The sequence below is a fragment of the Trichoderma camerunense genome (assembly GCF_050948025.1).
Source record: "Trichoderma camerunense strain CBS 138272 chromosome Unknown V8C40scaffold_1, whole genome shotgun sequence".
Lineage (NCBI taxonomy): Eukaryota > Fungi > Ascomycota > Sordariomycetes > Hypocreales > Hypocreaceae > Trichoderma > Trichoderma camerunense.
The window spans coordinates 729,125-745,839 of record NW_028145369.1 but is presented as its reverse complement, the minus strand read 5'-3'; the positions used below and the strand labels follow the sequence as shown (position 1 = coordinate 745,839).

The following is a 16,715-nucleotide window of genomic DNA, read 5'->3' as shown; positions in this document are numbered from 1 at the left end:
CATACAAAGTATAGTATATACTCGTAAATATAGCAGCAGTTACTAGAGAAATATAGATATAGTAGTAGTTACTAAAGGAATATAGATAGAGTAGTAGTTACTAGGAAGATGTAGATATAGTAGTTGTTACCAGAGAAATGTAAATATAGTAGTAGTTATTAGGGAAATGTAGATATAGCATCTACTCCCCTTATAGGTGTATGATTCAACTCGTGGGTGTTCGAATTCTTCTCGGCCTCGGTTTTTCTGTCATCCGCTTGGCAGTTTAGCAGAGGACAGCATATGTACTCAAATATTGCTTGTTTGATATCCAGTATCATCATCATAGTTTTAGTCTTTCAATTTCTATCTAGATAGCTACTAGTAGATAACCTCTAAACAAATATCGCCAGTCCTCATAGCGACACAACAATCTTCTTTGCCGAAACGCCCTGCATGTGGATTCCAAAAGCCTCTTGGATCTTTTCCAGCCCCTTGCCCACGACAGTCGCGTCGGGTGCTGGCACAAACTGTGCTTTGGCGAGTGCATCCGGAAGGAAGTCTGTGTAGACTTTGCCCGTGATAGAGTCAGGACCAACGGAATCTGGACCGAGAAGGATAAATTTGACCTCAATGCTCGGGTCATTGGTACCTTCTCCTTGACCGCCAGCAAGAGCAATGAATTTCTTGGTAGAGGGGCCGTCGTGTTGGGATAGGACAGTTGCCAACAGCTTGACAGAGCCGTCACCAATGGAGTAACCTCCTGCAAGATGAAGGCCCTTCACAGCGGCGGTGATATCGTCGACGACGGTGTCGCTCTTGTAGTCGAACACGTACGTGGCACCGAGAGCCTTGACGTATTCGAAGTTCTTCGGCGATGCCGTCGAGACAACGTTATAGCCGGCAGAAACCGCGAGCTGAATGGCAGTGCTGCCAACAACCGATGCTCCACCGGTGACGATGACGGCTCGTTTGCCGCTGCTCTGACGCGCAGGAACAGTGGGCAGATCCAAGCCGAGGTAGTCGGTATCAAACAAGCCGTGAGAAGCCGTGAGGATTGCCAGCGGAAGCACACTAGCTTGCTCAAAGGAAATGGAGTCTGGCAGCGGTGCGGCCATCCACTCTCGTATGGGCGTGTATAGCTGGAATCCGCCCTCGGCGGTGTTGTTGACGGAGATAGCAGAAGCCGTGGCCACGACACGATCGCCGACGGAGAAGCGTTTTACGCCCTCGCCCACCTCGACAACGGTGCCGGCAACATCTTCTCCAAGGATGAATGGATAGGTGATATAGCCCAGTAAGCCCTCGCCAAGCAATTGCTTTGCCCAGTCGACCGAATTGATGCCTAGAGCACCATTCTTCACCACAATCTGACGGGGGCCGGGTGCTGTGTAAGGCGCAGGGCCAATCTCAAGCGGCGTGACTTTGGAGGCTGGCAACCAGGCCGCCTTGTTCTCTGGTGATTGGGACATTGCTGTATTTGCAGGTCAGATAGATGTTTAGCCACGGCTCTGTAGTGTGTGGGAGCACAAAAGCATGTGATTGTTGGATGATGATGTCGGGACAGCGGTTGAGTTTAGCAGCCGGCGCCGCTATATGATAACGCGGGAAATCGGGCGCGGATATACGACTAGACGGAAACCGTGCGTCGTCTCGTTTCCGCTTTCGTTTATCTTGATTGGGCTAATTATTGCCGTGCGTTCGCCGCATGGGACTCAATTAAGAATTATTGAACCATGCTAGTTAATGTCCTCATTTACATGGTATTGATTCCTGCCGGAGCTGCATCAGCATGAACCTCCCGGATGAAAGTTAGGATAGTCTTACATGCTAGTAATGCTTGGCTTTATAATCCAGATGCGAATCAATTAACTCCGCGCAGGAACAAAGAACACATGCTCGTGCTTGTTAGGACTTAACGGACTCCACGGACTCCACATGTGCTAGTCCTGTCAGCGTAGTATTTTTGGAGGCACGAAGGATGGTAGTTGGTGACTCTAAAGGATTCTTCAAGTACAATGAGGTAGTTGAAACTCTTGGCTGAGGTGGCTTTTGTCCAACTCACGATGATTCAAGTTACATACATGGCGCTCTACGTAAGTAATACAGACAGAACTCTTACGCTCCGCACAAAGTCTTCTCATACGTGAATGAATCATATCTTCTGATCCATGTAAATATGAAAGAAAAAGAACATAAAAAGAGTAAAATATTGATAATGCCGAAGGAAATTTCGGTGTTAGATTGCCTGTGCTGATTCAACACTTAGTGCCGGCCGGGTCGGAGCCGGAATTCCTGCAACAGCACTAACATCACATTATCCATCTCGACGATCGTCGATCGAATGTCTTAAGCTATGCATAACCGGAATACTCAGGAATCTAGATACCGGTGGGGCCCACCCTACTTGGCTGACAAGAAGACGACGGAGTCTCAGAATCCGGTTCCTACTTCTTATCTAATGTCGACATGGGAGCGCAATTTAGCAAACAACGCTAGCCGGAGCATTTATGTTTTTGGCAGCCCCACGCTGTTTATACAAAACTAGATTCTAAACGCCATCAATTTGTCGAAACGCGGCCGCTGATCGCCGCTGATGCCTCTGTGGATTATTAATAAGTGCACGTTTGCCAGGGTTATAGAAGTGACAAGGTGATAATTGGAAGCCGGAGTGCAGATGCAGGGATGGCACGGCTTCCGTCATAACCCTGGCTGCCTGGCTTTTCCTGGTTCTCCTCGTGTCATCCCTTCAGCTGCTTGTCTTGATGTAGCATTTTCCTCGACGGGAGGTGTGTGAGGTGTGGGTTGCGAATGGATAACTAATCTGCGACCAATGGGCTATCAAAGAGGCACAATCTACACAAAAAGCAGGGCATGGATTGGCGGGGAGCTAAGGATGCGTTATTTTCGCTGAAGGATGCCTTGTCGGGTGCGTGGTGGGATGATGTGTGGGCTCAAAAGGATCGCTTTAGATCTTCCAGAGCGTCTATGCCGCCACGCCGTTGGCCAGAAGTTGAAGCGCTGACTGGGGGGGACCATTTTAGCCGATGCAAGCCTCTGGACGACATAATGCTATTGCAGGCATGAATATAAAACGACCAGGGCATCGGGACAGGGGCAGGGGCAGGGGCAGTGAAGCACTACATGCAGGCAAACACGTTGCTAACCAGTGGAGCATTCGTATGCTCGAATGAGAACAAAGCAACAGCAAATAAATGAACCGATTTTCTTTTTTTCGAAAAGACTTATATAAAAATAATGTAACGTGGTAACTATGTTAGATAATATACATCCGAGATACCGTTTTGCATACTCGAAACATGTCTGCAAAGAAGCAAAGACTGCAATATTAGCCAGTAAGAGTTACAGATTTGGAAAAAAGATGACATGGTTTAAACTGTCCTGTACTAGAGTAATTCGGGTATGATTCAATTGCTTGAATGGCGTTATCAACAAATCCCAAGTTGGGTATCCTGGCCGAGTTTATTTTACCAGTTCGTATACAAGGTAAGATAATAATTGGTGCCTTACCCATCTTGTATCTCACTGCTTGCTTGGAGACGTTCAATTGAATCTGACATGATGCCGTAAGACTCGGTGCAAATCAAGGGGCCACTCGAAGGATTATTATCGTCTATTCCTTGTCGAGCTGTTGCCGCACGCCACTAACCCTTGCGTGCTTGCGATTGCGTAGTGGTGGCTGTGAAACAATGAGGCACAGCAAGCTAGAATTTGTCTTGTTGGTGCGATAGAAAAAGAGACGTAGATCCCGCGCAGATCTCACGCAGTCCTGTGTATCCAAATAGTGATTAGTATGCCACAATTGGCCAGAGGACATCGAATTTCATATTTTTAAGTTACATCCAGCCTATCAAGATTTAGCTGCCGTGGTGGGCATCCAATGGCTACTACTACGACGTTGCACGTCCTGTGATCATATCTCCCATCATCTTCACTCTCATAAGCAACGCTGTGTTGCCATTCAACATTATCAACAATCCACCATGAAAACGAAAGGCTTCCGGCAACAAGCGGGATTCGCATGCGAAAACTGCCGGAGGCGCAAAGCGAGATGTGACCGCGTCCGTCCAGAGTGCAGTCTCTGCGCAGAGATGGGAGTTACCTGTGTCGTGATTGAACAGAGACCGCAGCGCGGCCCCAAGAAAGGACAGCTGGATGAGATGCGGACACGTATTGGTGAGTGTGTTCTCTTGTTTCTGCCAAGCCCCTCCCTATCCTGCATGACTCATGATGTTTCCATGGATTCCATGGAATTCGGGATCTTGGAGGGGGTTACATTGAAGGACGTTGCATTAATGTCAGCCGCTTTATTAGCCGAACTGGAATGGCAACTTGGGAAGCAAGTCAATAGACCCAAGACAGCGGAACCGACACCAACAGATGCTCTATGTGGTAGCACCAGTGCAACCACCATCCCGCCTCTTACACTCGATGTTGATGATACAAACAATACCTCTCATCTGTTGAGTACATCGGCCCTTCAAACTGTGACACCCGCATCTTCGACCGCAACGTCTATCATCTTCTCTTCCTCTGCGTCAAACGATGTCGTACCACCAACCACAAGTGCGAGTACGACTGCAACGATGGCTGCATTTCCGGCCATGGAGCATAACGTAAGTAACGTAAGCACTGACCTCCATGGATTGATGGACTGGCAGGACATGGACATGGACAGCACTGGGGTGCTGGCAGACATGGGAGACATGTTACAGTTCGACCTCGAGCCGGCCAGTCCAGTCCAGAGCCTCGGGGAATTCAAGAGGACGAATTTGGTTTTGGCCGATCTGTTAGTGAAACCTTTCCCTGACCTTCTTGTTCCTGTTTATTGCGTTTGCTAATATTCCGTATCTTCCGTCGGCAATATTCAGAAATCAACTGTATTTTGATCGCGTCCATGATACGTTACCCATGATACACCGGCGGCGGTACTTTAGTTGGGCCGACCAGGAGAATCCATCTTCAGCGCGAAGCTGTCTCCGGTCGGCCATGCATACTGTTGCAGCGGCCAAGTCAGCACAATATCACAGTCTTGGCGATGCCCTCTACCAAGAGACGTGCCAACTGCTAGAATCACAACACACGCGAAAATTAAGTAGAAGTGGTAGTACGTCGATCGACAATATCAATGACCTCAACCCTAATAAGTCTTGCGCTGGACAGCAGATTCCTCTTGAGCTGGTCCAAGCCTGGCTCCTCCTAGCACACTATGAATTTCTACGTATCGATGAGCATCAGGCAATGCTCACGGCTGGACGTGCATTTCGACTCGTGCAGCTGGCACGCCTTTACGATGTTGATGAGAGCAGCGGCGGCGGCGTCGATGACATGCCGCTACATCCGTTTGATGGCTCTGACAGTGATGAGCACGAGGAGGATCTTTCATATGCAATTACTGAAGAGAAGAGACGAACTTTCTGGCTGGCCTTTAACTTTGATCGCTTTCTCTGTTCACGCAACGAGTGGCCTTTGACTCTGCAAGAAGAGGCCGTCCGTACGCGTCTGCCTGCCCCAGAGGAAAGTTTTCAGAATAACCAGCCTGTTCAGATGTGCTTCCTATCCGAAGTACTCGCTGTGGCTGATAATATTCAGGCTGATGCCTCTACAATAATACCACTTGCACCATTCGCAGAATGTGTCGTACTAGCGGCTCTGCAAGGTCGTTGCATGGCCCATCGACGCATGTCGCTGGTTAGCAGCACTGGAGCAGACGGCGCCCAGGAATTCTGGGCGAGGCACGAGCAATTGGTATTGGCTATGGATAAGAGATACCAGATGCTTGCGCAAAGCGCAGCGTTTACAATGGGCAACCGCGATCCTATGGTGATCTTCACATACATGCTGGCCCAGAAAGTAATCATCAATCTTGACAACATTTTAGAGACCGTTCCCTGGCAGAGACAGCCGCAGCAAAAGACTGCTGACCGCCAGCTTCTTGCCACTTCATATAAATGGCGGGCTGAGAGGGCGGCAGTCGACATGGTGCGTCTTGCCAGGTCGGTCAGATCAGTTGGTTGCTTCGCGTTGCATCCCTTCATGGCTGATCCACTTGCCTGTGCTGCCGACTTCTTAATCCGAAATACCAAGTCGGTCAATAACACCAGGAGTTCGGGAAATGTAAGCGGTATGCCCAGCTGCATGGCCGGTATTGCCAGCAACGACAAAGACGTTGAGACCCTCCTTCTCTTGCTTCGAAGCCTACGATACGTCAATATTTTAGCACAAGACTATCTCAGCACACTTGAGTTTGAATATAACAGTATTCGCATGTATAATAAGCTGTGGCAGCTGAAATGAATATCAGGAAACGAACACATCTAATGTACATATAACGCCCTGTAAATTAGGCGGGTCTGAATACATATTGCAAGACCAATGAGAAGGATGCTACGGGAAGTAGTGTCTTGAAACAGGATTTGGAGTTAGGATAGGACAAGATTAACGAATAGCCAAATAAATAAAATAAACAAAATCAAAATAAACTGAAGATAAAATCCAATAAAACTCGAAATAAACTCAAAAGATAAATTGTATATACAATTAGCACTTTATAATACTTTTGTTACCTATACATAATTTCATTGCAATCCAAAGAGACAACCTTATACGAGTCCAAAACAAGTAAAGAAAATGAAGACGCCTAAGCAGCCGCTTGGACATGACTGCTCTTTGCCGCTACATCTGCAGCCAAAGCAGCAAGGGAGGCAGCTTGCAAGATATTGAAAATAGACACGTCTGCGCCAGCTTGAAGGACGAGCATATTGCGCAACTCGACGGCAATAAGAGAGTCAACGCCATAGCCGGCGGGCTTCTTGCTAAGATCGATATCCGCCACATCAATCATGAATATACTCGCCAATTTGTCGGCGATGGCATCGCCAACGATACGAGCGGCCTCATCGCGCGAACCAGCTTCACTCAGCTGTGAAGCGAGTGAAACCTTGCCACCAGCTGTATCCCCCCCTCCGGCCCGAGATACTTTGACCTGGGGTTTCAGGTTCACGTAGCGAGCATCTCGTCCGAGCTGTGAGCCGCCGTGAGCATCCCATTGCGGCCCTGGCCCGGCGTTGAGGCCGACAATAATCTGGTGGCGGCCACCGAGAGGCCGTGCCACGGCCGCTTCAAATGCTCGAAGTACTGTGTTCTCGTCTAGCATGACATAGTCTCCAGACTTTCGCAGGCGCTCAGCCACCTTCGCAGTTTCAGCGACATAGCCAACGTCGGCAATAGGACCCAGGTCAATAGAGACGCCCGGCAGCCCCTTGGACTGTCTCCATTTCGCCATGGCGTCCTCATAAGAGCCACCAGCGGCATAGTTAGTTTGCGAAGCGATACCCAGAACACCCGAGACGGACGACAGCATGACGAAAAAGTCCAGAGTGTTCGGTGCCGCGAACTCAGTGTGCAGATTCCAGGTGCCGTCGACCTTGGGCCGCAAGCCGCCATGCCAGTCGGCAAGCGTCATCTGCTCGAAGATGGCATCGCGCAACAACATGGCGCCCTGGACAACGCCACGCACAGGCGGGAGTCCGTCATCTGCACAAGCACGCAGGGCTTTCACCAGCTCGCTGGCCAGCGATACATCGCAGCTTACAGGCTTGACGCGGCACCCGGACTCGCGCAGCTCTTGAACGAACAGTGCGCCATTGGTGTCCTTGTTTTCTGGGAGATCGAGATTACCAGCACTGCGTGACAGCAGAATCAGGTTCTTGGCACCGTGGGCTGCCAGCCAGTGAGCGATGGAGCGACCGATGCCGCCGATGCCGCCGACGACAAGGTACGAGGCATCAGGTCGGAGCCGGAGCCGGCGGCCAGTGGCGTGTTTCGGTCGTGGTACTACCGGAGCTTGCTCATCCGGCCCGGCCGAGAGGACAACTTTACCGGTATGTGCTCCGGTCTCCACGAACTTGAATGCCTCTTGGATCTCAGGCAGGGGATAGGTCGTTACGGGATAAATTGGAGTCACAGCCTGTTGCTCAACGAGTTTGATGACCTCGGAAAGCACACGGTGAACATCCGCGGGGCGCCGTTGCACCAAGGTTGGAATGTCCAGCGCCGTCAATGAGATGCCGCGTGAGAAAGCCGCCAGTGCGAGCAGGCCATTGGCTTCAATATCACGCTTGCCGACCTCAATCAGGTGGCCGAGAGGCGCGAGAGCGTCGAGGCTGGCTTGCAGTAAGATGCCGGGCAGCGTGTTCAGCACGACATCAACACCACGCCGGCGTGTGGCGGCTAGGACAGCCGGGCCAAATGAAACATTGCGGCTGCTAAAGATTCGCTCAGCAGGGATTCCATACTTCTTGCTAACGAGCTCCCGCTTCTCAGGTGTTCCGGCGGTAGCGTAGATGTCTGTTACACCGAGATGCTTGGCCAGCATAATGGCGGCCTGTCCTATGGCTCCAGCTGCAGCGTGAATAAGAACAGACTGTCTCGGTGCAAGACGTGCAGCATCTACAAGACCAGCGTACGCAATTGTGAAGGCCAATGGTACGGATGCGGCCTCTTCGAAGCTGGTGATGCTGCTGGGCACCTTGACGATGCCGCTGTTCCAGGGAACCGTGATATTGTTACGGAGAGAAGCGCTGCCGCTTCCGGGCAGGAGGGCCATGACACGGTCACCGACATTGAAGCCCCCCTTTGCACGAGCTTCATCACCGACACGGGAGATAATACCAGCGCATTCAAAACCCATGGAGCGGTCTTTCAGTTGGCCCAGGGCAGCCATAACATCACGCGAACTGAGGCCAAAGGCTCGCGGCGTGATCTCAACAGTTTCGGGGCCAAAGCTTTCAGTGTCATCATCTCCTTCATCATCCACAAACGCCAAGGTATCCAGGTGTCCTGGGATACCGACCTCCAGTCGCAATGGCCGGTTCTGTTGAAATAGGGCTTCCAGGGGGATGCTAGCAGCAGCAGCATCGAGATCACCCCAAATTGGTGTAAGCGGGCCGGTGACCATATCATTGTACTCCTCGTCTTTGTAGACACGCGGAATCAGCAGCACGCCATTGCGTTGAGCATACTCAAACTCAGCTGGGCCAGTCTCAGTGGCCAGGACGTCCTGTACTTGACCAAAACCCTCTTGGAGAACTTGGACAATGGTAGATACGGTATCCTCGGTTGTATTTTCAGCGCGAGGATCTAGGTCAAGATAGAGGTAGCGCCGACCGACGTACTCGTTGCGGAGAACGCGCAAGAAGCCCTGGGCAAGTGCCTGTTCGGGACGCTCGCTCTCAACGGCGCCACCGGTCGTAATCCAGAGAAGACCACCGCACTTTGTGACCATAGCTCGAAGGCCCTCAATACGTACGGCGTCGAGATCGGTCAGCAGGGTGGGCTCCTCGATATCACCGACAAAAACGCAGACCTTGGACTCATAGGCCGCAGGGGTGCTCTCTTCCAGCACGAGATGGCTCACGGTGGTTTTTGTCAAGTCTTGTATATGTTGTGACAGCAGATCAACCAGACCTGCTGGTGCAGGTGTCTTATTGCTAGTTACTATGGCAAAGCCTCCGGGGTTGCTGGCACGGCTTAGGTCCGCCTTCTGGTTTTCGGCGGTTGGTCGTGTGGATAGGATGGTTGTTGCGGTATCATCAACGGCAAGGTCAGCACCGCTAAACCCAGCTTTCTGAAGCACGCTATCCCAGGATATCGAGAGAGACGAGGCTGGGGTGGGCAGTAGGCCAAGGATGAAGGACAGATCGGTCTTGCTTGGGTCTCGAGTAGTTTCTGCCAACAGCAGCTTGCCTCCGGGCTTCAACAGGTTGCGAACATGGGCCAGGGTACCAGCCACATCCTCAGCCGTGTGCAAAGACTGGTAGCACACAACGATATCGTAGCTTTCGGGCGTAAAGCTCTGCTTGGACGGGTCCCGGTTGACATCGAGTACGCTGAACTCCAGAAAGTCGGCCCAGTCAGCCAATTCGGTTTGGGTGTCTTCCAAAACGTCTGTCGAGGGCTCGGTAATGTGCCAGCCCCCTACCACAGAGGTTTTGGGAGTGCCAATAGCTTCGAGAAGAGTCCTAGTGGCAGCAGCCCCGATACCAGCGCCGATTTGCAGAACACGGGCAGCCGTATTTTTGTGGGCGACCTTCCGAACCAGCGTCGACAGGCGTGTAAGTGACGGCGCCAGACGCACAGAATTGGCATAGTACCTGTGTAGGAGCCCATCCTTTGCCATCGCTACCAAGGGGTTGCTCTCACCTAGGAGGATGGACTCGATGAGAGGGCCGAGACGGGTGATCAGCTCACCGTCAATCCCTTGTGAGGCCACAACAGCAAAGTGCTTTTGGCGCTCTTCTGGAGTATCCAGCAGCCATTTCTGGCTGTCTGCCTGTGTGACTAGTTGTGAGAGCCAGGCATAGTACTCGACAAGGTGCGGCTGTTGGTCTTTCAGCTGATTCACGTCGTCAGCAGTGACCGACTTGAGAGTCTCCTCTGCATAATAGACGACGGCACGAGAAAGACTCGAAACAGTAGCCGTGGACACACCAGCCTCAACAGCCAGCTCCTCCTTGATCTGGGCTAGTGCTGCCGGCTGCTGCAGAGACAAGTCGGCTGCCCACTCGACCTTGCTGCAAACATCTTGCTCCCAGTCGTTGGCCTGATTGCCATTGGCGCCTTGACGAGCCATGGCTCCGCTGCCACGACCAAGGGAGGAACAGGCAAGGCCCTGGATCTCGAGCACTGTCACGCCAGTCTGGCCATCAACAACGATAACGTCAGCACGGCCGCCCTGCGGGTCGTCGTGTGAAAGCGATGTATCGCAGCGCAAGGTGTGGCCATCTTCACGGCTGATGCGGCTCGACACCCACATGGATTCGATCGATCGTGGCAGCCTAGGATCCTCGACCTGCGCTCCCACACCCGGTAGTGCTGAGAAGAACGACACCACCACGGCATCTAGAGTGATGGGGTGAATTACGCTCTCTTGTGCGGCCGCTACCGGGTCTGTGTCGGCCGCCGACTCATACCGAATTGTGACATCTGTGATTGACCGCGGCTCCCGGCCGTCTTGCACGATCTTGGTTGTGTTCTGGAACAAGGGGCCGTGATACACGCCGCGCGCCCGCAGATGGGCGAACATGTCACGAGGGTCTTTGTGACGCGTATAAGCTGATAGGGGACGAAGACCTCCTGAGTTTTCTTCCACATCTCCCTCTTTGGACTTCAGCTCGACAGTAACCAGGCCCTGAGCATGCAGAGTCCACTGGTTCTCCTGCGTGACCGTCGATACCTCCCAGCGCCGCCAGCCCCGTAGGCCAAGTTCGCGCTCCGGCACCGGCTGGACTGTCGTTCGGATCTCGACGCCGTCAGCGTCCGGGATCACAAGGGCTGCCATGAAGTCAACGTCGCGCAAGCGGAAGCCCGAAATGTTATCTCCATGGCCATCAGCTCTAGCCAACTGGTTGGCAGCCTCGATGGCTAGACAGACGTAGCCGGATCCTGGCCAGACAATGCTGCCCTGAACCATATGATCGCGGACCCAAGGCACCTCGGAAACACGCACTGAGCGGCGCCAGACGGCCGTGTCTGGGTCGGTTCCGGGGACTGGCATCCCTAGCAGATCGTGCGGTGGCTGGCTGCGATTCCGGATGGCATAGTTAACGCGAGCCTCTTGCCAGTGACGGATCGAGTGATTCCAGGGATAGGTAGGCAGGTCAGTCAGCACGCGAGGCAAGTCGTCGTCATAGAGATGCCAGCGGTCGGACGATGATGGCTTTGGGAAGTTGATTTCGCTCATCACAACCGGCAGACCCTCCTTCAGCAGATTGATGGCCGCCGTACGCATAGTATCGCCAGCATGCTCGTTACGAACCAAAGCGCCCCAGTAAGGCAGCTCGATACCGTCAAATTCAACAAGTGACATAATCTCGCGGATGGGCCCTCCCAGAGCTGTGTGAGGGCCGACCTCAAGAACTGCATCGATGTTACGGCCGCTGGCATCTTCAGTGTCACCAAGCACCATATCTGTGAAGGCGTCAACGAACAGCACCGGCTGAACCAGACTGCCAACCCAGTGGTCAGGGTCTGCGATCTCCTTGGCGTCGGTGATGCGGCCGCCGGTGACGGCCGAAGAAAAGATAACCTTGAGCTCCCCATCTTCTAATTCTTCTGTCTCGGCTTCCAGCGTCTTTGTGGCCGTCCGTGCCATCTCCTTGCGTAAAAGCTCGTGGTAAGCATCTGCCAATGGGTCCATATGATGAGAGTGATAAGCCTGTTCGACTTTAAGCTTGCGGGCAAAGACGCCTTCGTCTTTGCATAGAGCCTCGACGGCCGCTACGGCTTCATTATCTCCCGAGACGGTGACACTCTGCGGGCTGTTAACGCAGGCGATCACGACTTTGCCTACATCGGCTACTCTGTCCAGGTATTCCTGAGCTTCGTCCGCTCCGAGGCCTACAGCCGCCATGCCTCCTTTCTGCGGCCTCGCCGACTCCTCGGCCGCCAGAATGGCACGATAGTAGGCCGTTGCCATAGCCTGGCGATGGGTCAACGCGCCAACTGCATAGGCTGCCGAGATCTCACCGGATGAGTGGCTGGTGACGGCCGCGGGCTTGATGCCCCAAGACTTCAGGAGGCGAACCAGGGCGATTTGAACAGCGACGCACACGGGGATGCTAATAGATGTCGCGTGTACGTTCGTTGTCTTGGGGTCACGCTGTAGCTCCTCCAGTAATGACCAAGTGGCTCCCAGGTCCTTCAGATGAGCTTCGGCCTCTTCGATGGACTGTCGATACACTGGGTATTCTTCCAGCAGCTCACGACCCATGGCGTTCCACTGCGCTCCCTGGCCTGTAAAAACCATGCCAATACGTGGCTGGCTGGTAGGTGTGCGGCCAGGCTTGAATCGTGGCGAGTCAAAGGCCTCGATGACGGCGTCCAGGGGGTGACCCTCTGTGTCCGTGTCCAGACGAACCTGATGAGCTGCCACCCACGGGAAGAGGGTACGGCGCTCGGCCAGCGTGTAGCTGAGGTCGCTCAACAGTGTCTCAGCAGCATCAAAGTCGAGCGATTTGTGTTTCTCCAGGTAGGCCTTCAGGTCTTCCACCATACGCTGGGAGCCACGCTCATCGCGAGCACTGAGAACCAACACTTTACTGCTAGCCGGTTTGTGAGTCCCATTTACATGACCATTGCCGTTCAAGTGGCTCTTGGTGATGCCGTTTCCATTGCCATTCACATGGCCGTTGCTGATGCCATTACCGTTTGTATAGCCATTGCCGTTTACATTGCCATTGCCGTTCAGACTACCGTTGGCGGAGAGAGACAGAGTTGGCGTCGAAGTCCATGGCTCAGCGCTCTCCATGATAACATGCGCATTGCTGCCGCCATATCCAAAGTTATTGACTGACAGACGCTTCGGACCACCGATGAGGCTCTCTGGCCATGGTTCCATTGCCGTTACAACCTTGAGACGCCACTCGTCCAGCTTGAGTTTCGGGTTGGGTGTTTCGTAGTTGACACTGGGAGGGATCAGCCCCCTCTCCAGACACAAGACTCCCTTGATGACGGCTGCAAGACCCGAAGCCGCTTCAGTGTGGCCCACGTTCGTCTTGACTGAGCCGATACGCAGGTAATGTGCCTCGTCGCGGCCGCCAGTACCGTCTTCACCGACACCGCAGAACACGCCGGCCATAGCCCGCGCCTCAATCGGATCACCGGCTTGTGTTCCCGTGCCGTGGGCCTCAAAGTACTGCGTGCCACGCGGATCAAGGCCGGCTCGCCGGTAACACTCACGCATGAGCGTCTCCTGGGCAGCTCCAGAGGGCGTCGTGATGGTCTCTGTTTTACCATCCTGGTTGAGGGCCGTCTCACGGATAACGGCGCGGATGGGATCGTTAGCGGCCAGCGCATCTGAAAGTCGTTTGATCAAAATAGTGGCAACTCCTTCACCACGCCCATAGCCGTTGGCACGCTTATCGAACGCATACGATTTGCCGTCCGGCGACAGCATGCCAAGCGAGCCAATGGCTTTAAATTGGTCCGGTCCCAGTATCAAGTTGACACCAGTAACGACAGACATGTCGGCCTCTCGATTACGCAGGCTCTGTACGGCCTGGTGAAGTGCAACCAATGTGGTTGAGCAGCCTGTTTCAAGGGTCATGCTGGCTCCGCGGAAGTCGAAAAAATGTGAAATGCGGTTAGATGACATCGGATTCCAAGTGCCCACCAACATGAACCGTGGTAATCGGTCCTCGTCACGCACCAGGGCCTCGTGGTAGTCGTGCGTAAAGACTCCAGCGAAAACGGACGTCTGGGATCCGGCCACCTGGTCCATCGTGAGGCCAGCTAACTCGAATTTGTGGTTAATAGAAAGGCTCTACAGAGAAAAGGTTCCATAGAAGAGGCTAGCGGTAGTTACTCACCATTCTCCAAGGCCTCGAATGTCGATTCAAGCTGCAGCCGAAACTGCGGATCGAGAGCTTGCGCTGTCTCGCCTGAGTAGTTGAAGAACGCAGCATCAAAACTTGTTACGTCTTCTTGGATGAAATGCGCTCCTTTAACATGTGACTGTCTAGTTGTCAGCGCTGACGGGTTTACTTGCTTGGTCGCTACGTTGACTTACCGTTGCAATCCTCTCGTTGTTAGGGTGGTAAACTCCCTTGAGGTTGAACCGTTCTTCTGGTATCTCACTCCAACCTGTCCTTCCGGAAGCTAAGAGGTCCCACAGTGTCTCTGGGTCGGTAACACCACCGGAGAATTTGCAGCTCATGCCAATGATGGCAATTGGCTCGCTAGCCAACTCACTGTAGTCATCCATTTTTGTTTAAAGAAGTAAGATGACTTGTCCTTGAATACTGACAACGCAAAGGCTCGGTTACTCTTGGATAGAGCTAATGGATATGAACCAAAAACGGCGTTGGGCTAAATGGTGTTTGGACGTTTTGATCAGTTGGGGTGTGAAGAGATCGTTATCCAAGGCAACACTGAGTTGAATCAAGTTAAAGAGCTGCAATATCTAGAGGCTCTGAGCCGGTGGTCCTAGATTCTTCTTAACTAGAGAATTACTGCTAGCAAGACCGATCCGCTCTTATCGCACCAATTTCATATCAAGGTCTTTCTTTGCTGATGCAGAGGAGTTTGTCTATTCTGATTTGGAGATAGCCATGCTTCTAGCGATACGGACTTTAACTCGAGATCTACGATAAGCGAGGATTCATTCTAGTTACTGCGAGACTAACTTTGCTGGCCTCTGTTGTCGGAAGAGCCTTTGTCCGAAGGAGCTCTATCGTCCCTCGTATGTCAGAATTGAGGCGGTCGTCAATTGCATATCAACAAAGTTATCGAAATACCGACATTTCCAAGGTTACACTAAAGCGGATCTTCGCTACGGAGTACGGAGTACGGCTTTATGATTAATTGGTTAAGGCAGGACATTTAGCTTACTCGTATACAATTCTCCCACATAAGGCTTCCAATCTGTACCTGGGAGGAGTAACATTGCACGGATATCAATGTGCGGCAATCCTACCAAGTGCTTATTGAGTACTACGCAAGATAAACCACCCCTGCTATCAGCTCCTGTGCGGAATGTGGCCACAGCTGATCTAGGACAGTAGTACCCTAGATCAGTCACTAATCACATGAAGCCTGGCCTTGAATTGATCCCGCAATGCGTCCTTGTAAGCTACCAGTCTTTAATAAGCTGACAACTTGTATTGCGATGCGTTATAGTGCCCGCATACTCATTTTGTCTCATCGGACTGTATATGTTCCGAGGGCATTGTGCACCAGAAGCTGGATGTAATTCATGTCCGCCGCACAGAATGACGGTTGATTGAGTCCATTTGACAGGCTTTGCCAAGAATTCTATTATTTGAGATGTTATCCCGCTTGTACTATTGACATTTGAATACATAAGAAGTAGATCGCCGACATGTTATCGAGGTCATTTTTTTGGTTCAGACATGCCATCTTGACCTGCATCTTGACCTGCATCTTGACCCACACTCTACGCACTTTCAATTGTCCGCTGTATTAATACGCCATGCCTGCTACTCCTCTGCCCGTCATCCTTGCTGGTCCACCTTTGAGTGACAGAGAGGCAATCACCGATGCCATCTACCGCACGACGGCCTCCATCGACCACGCTGACGAAGAGCTTTACTGGTCGGCTGTGACCGATGACATATATGCCGAAGTCGCCGGCACAACAGTCAGCAGCGCGCAAGAATTAAAGACCAAAGTCTGGGACAATGTCATCAAAGTCGACACCGTCCACTACCTGACCAACATTCGCATTAGCATCGATACGCCAACAACGGCCCGTGTGACATTCACGTCCCTCGCTCAGCACTGCCGCCACGGCAAAGGATTTGAGCCTGGCCCTAACAAGTTTACCACTGGTGCCATCTACAACGCTGACGCCGTCAAAGTTGGTGATATTTGGAAGATGAAGACGTGGAAGGCGAACCATGTCTGGGGCGACGGTGACCCGTCTGTGATGGTAGTTTAGAGGCGGAAATTAAACTAATTGACTTTTGGATGGAATAGACGATTTCAGCTGTGCACTGCATGCGGAGTGTGGCATCTATTTATCTCATGCATACAGATAGTTTACAGACTCAAATGATAAGAAAAAATGATAGAAATTTTATTTATCATATCCTCGAGCCTTTTGTGAAATACGCTTCGCTTTTCTGCGTGCCATTATCCACTTTGTAAATATCTGAGGAAGGCTATTTGTAAAAGTCTACAACAGCGAAGCTATA

At 52.1% G+C, this 16,715-nt stretch overlaps 4 protein-coding genes across 4 annotated transcripts; 2 read left to right on the top strand and 2 right to left on the bottom strand.

Annotated features, from left to right (window-relative positions):
* Positions 1-232: 232 nt before the first annotated feature.
* V8C40DRAFT_229300 (zinc-binding alcohol dehydrogenase family protein) lies at positions 233-1,782 on the bottom strand. The gene has a single exon (XM_083212447.1). It carries the CDS (start codon positions 1,449-1,451, stop codon positions 396-398), a length of 1,056 nt encoding a protein of 351 aa, XP_083078818.1. The 5' UTR covers positions 1,452-1,782; the 3' UTR covers positions 233-395.
* Positions 1,783-3,749: 1,967 nt separating this feature from the next.
* On the top strand, positions 3,750-6,604 carry V8C40DRAFT_4912 (uncharacterized protein). The gene is made up of 3 exons (XM_083223028.1): positions 3,750-4,176; positions 4,315-4,789; positions 4,872-6,604. The coding sequence occupies exons 1-3, from the start codon at positions 3,984-3,986 to the stop codon at positions 6,295-6,297; spliced, it is 2,094 nt and encodes a 697-aa protein (XP_083078817.1). The 5' UTR covers positions 3,750-3,983; the 3' UTR covers positions 6,298-6,604.
* Position 6,605: 1 nt separating this feature from the next.
* V8C40DRAFT_279120 (type I polyketide synthase) lies at positions 6,606-14,764 on the bottom strand (the record flags this gene model as incomplete). The annotated part of the gene is made up of 3 exons (XM_083221170.1): positions 6,606-14,292; positions 14,370-14,514; positions 14,570-14,764. 3 exons carry the CDS (start codon positions 14,762-14,764, stop codon positions 6,641-6,643), a joined length of 7,992 nt encoding a protein of 2,663 aa, XP_083078816.1. The 3' UTR covers positions 6,606-6,640.
* Positions 14,765-15,875: 1,111 nt separating this feature from the next.
* Positions 15,876-16,588, top strand: V8C40DRAFT_4864 (nuclear transport factor 2 family protein). The gene has a single exon (XM_083223024.1). It carries the CDS (start codon positions 15,992-15,994, stop codon positions 16,457-16,459), a length of 468 nt encoding a protein of 155 aa, XP_083078815.1. The 5' UTR covers positions 15,876-15,991; the 3' UTR covers positions 16,460-16,588.
* Positions 16,589-16,715: the final 127 nt, after the last annotated feature.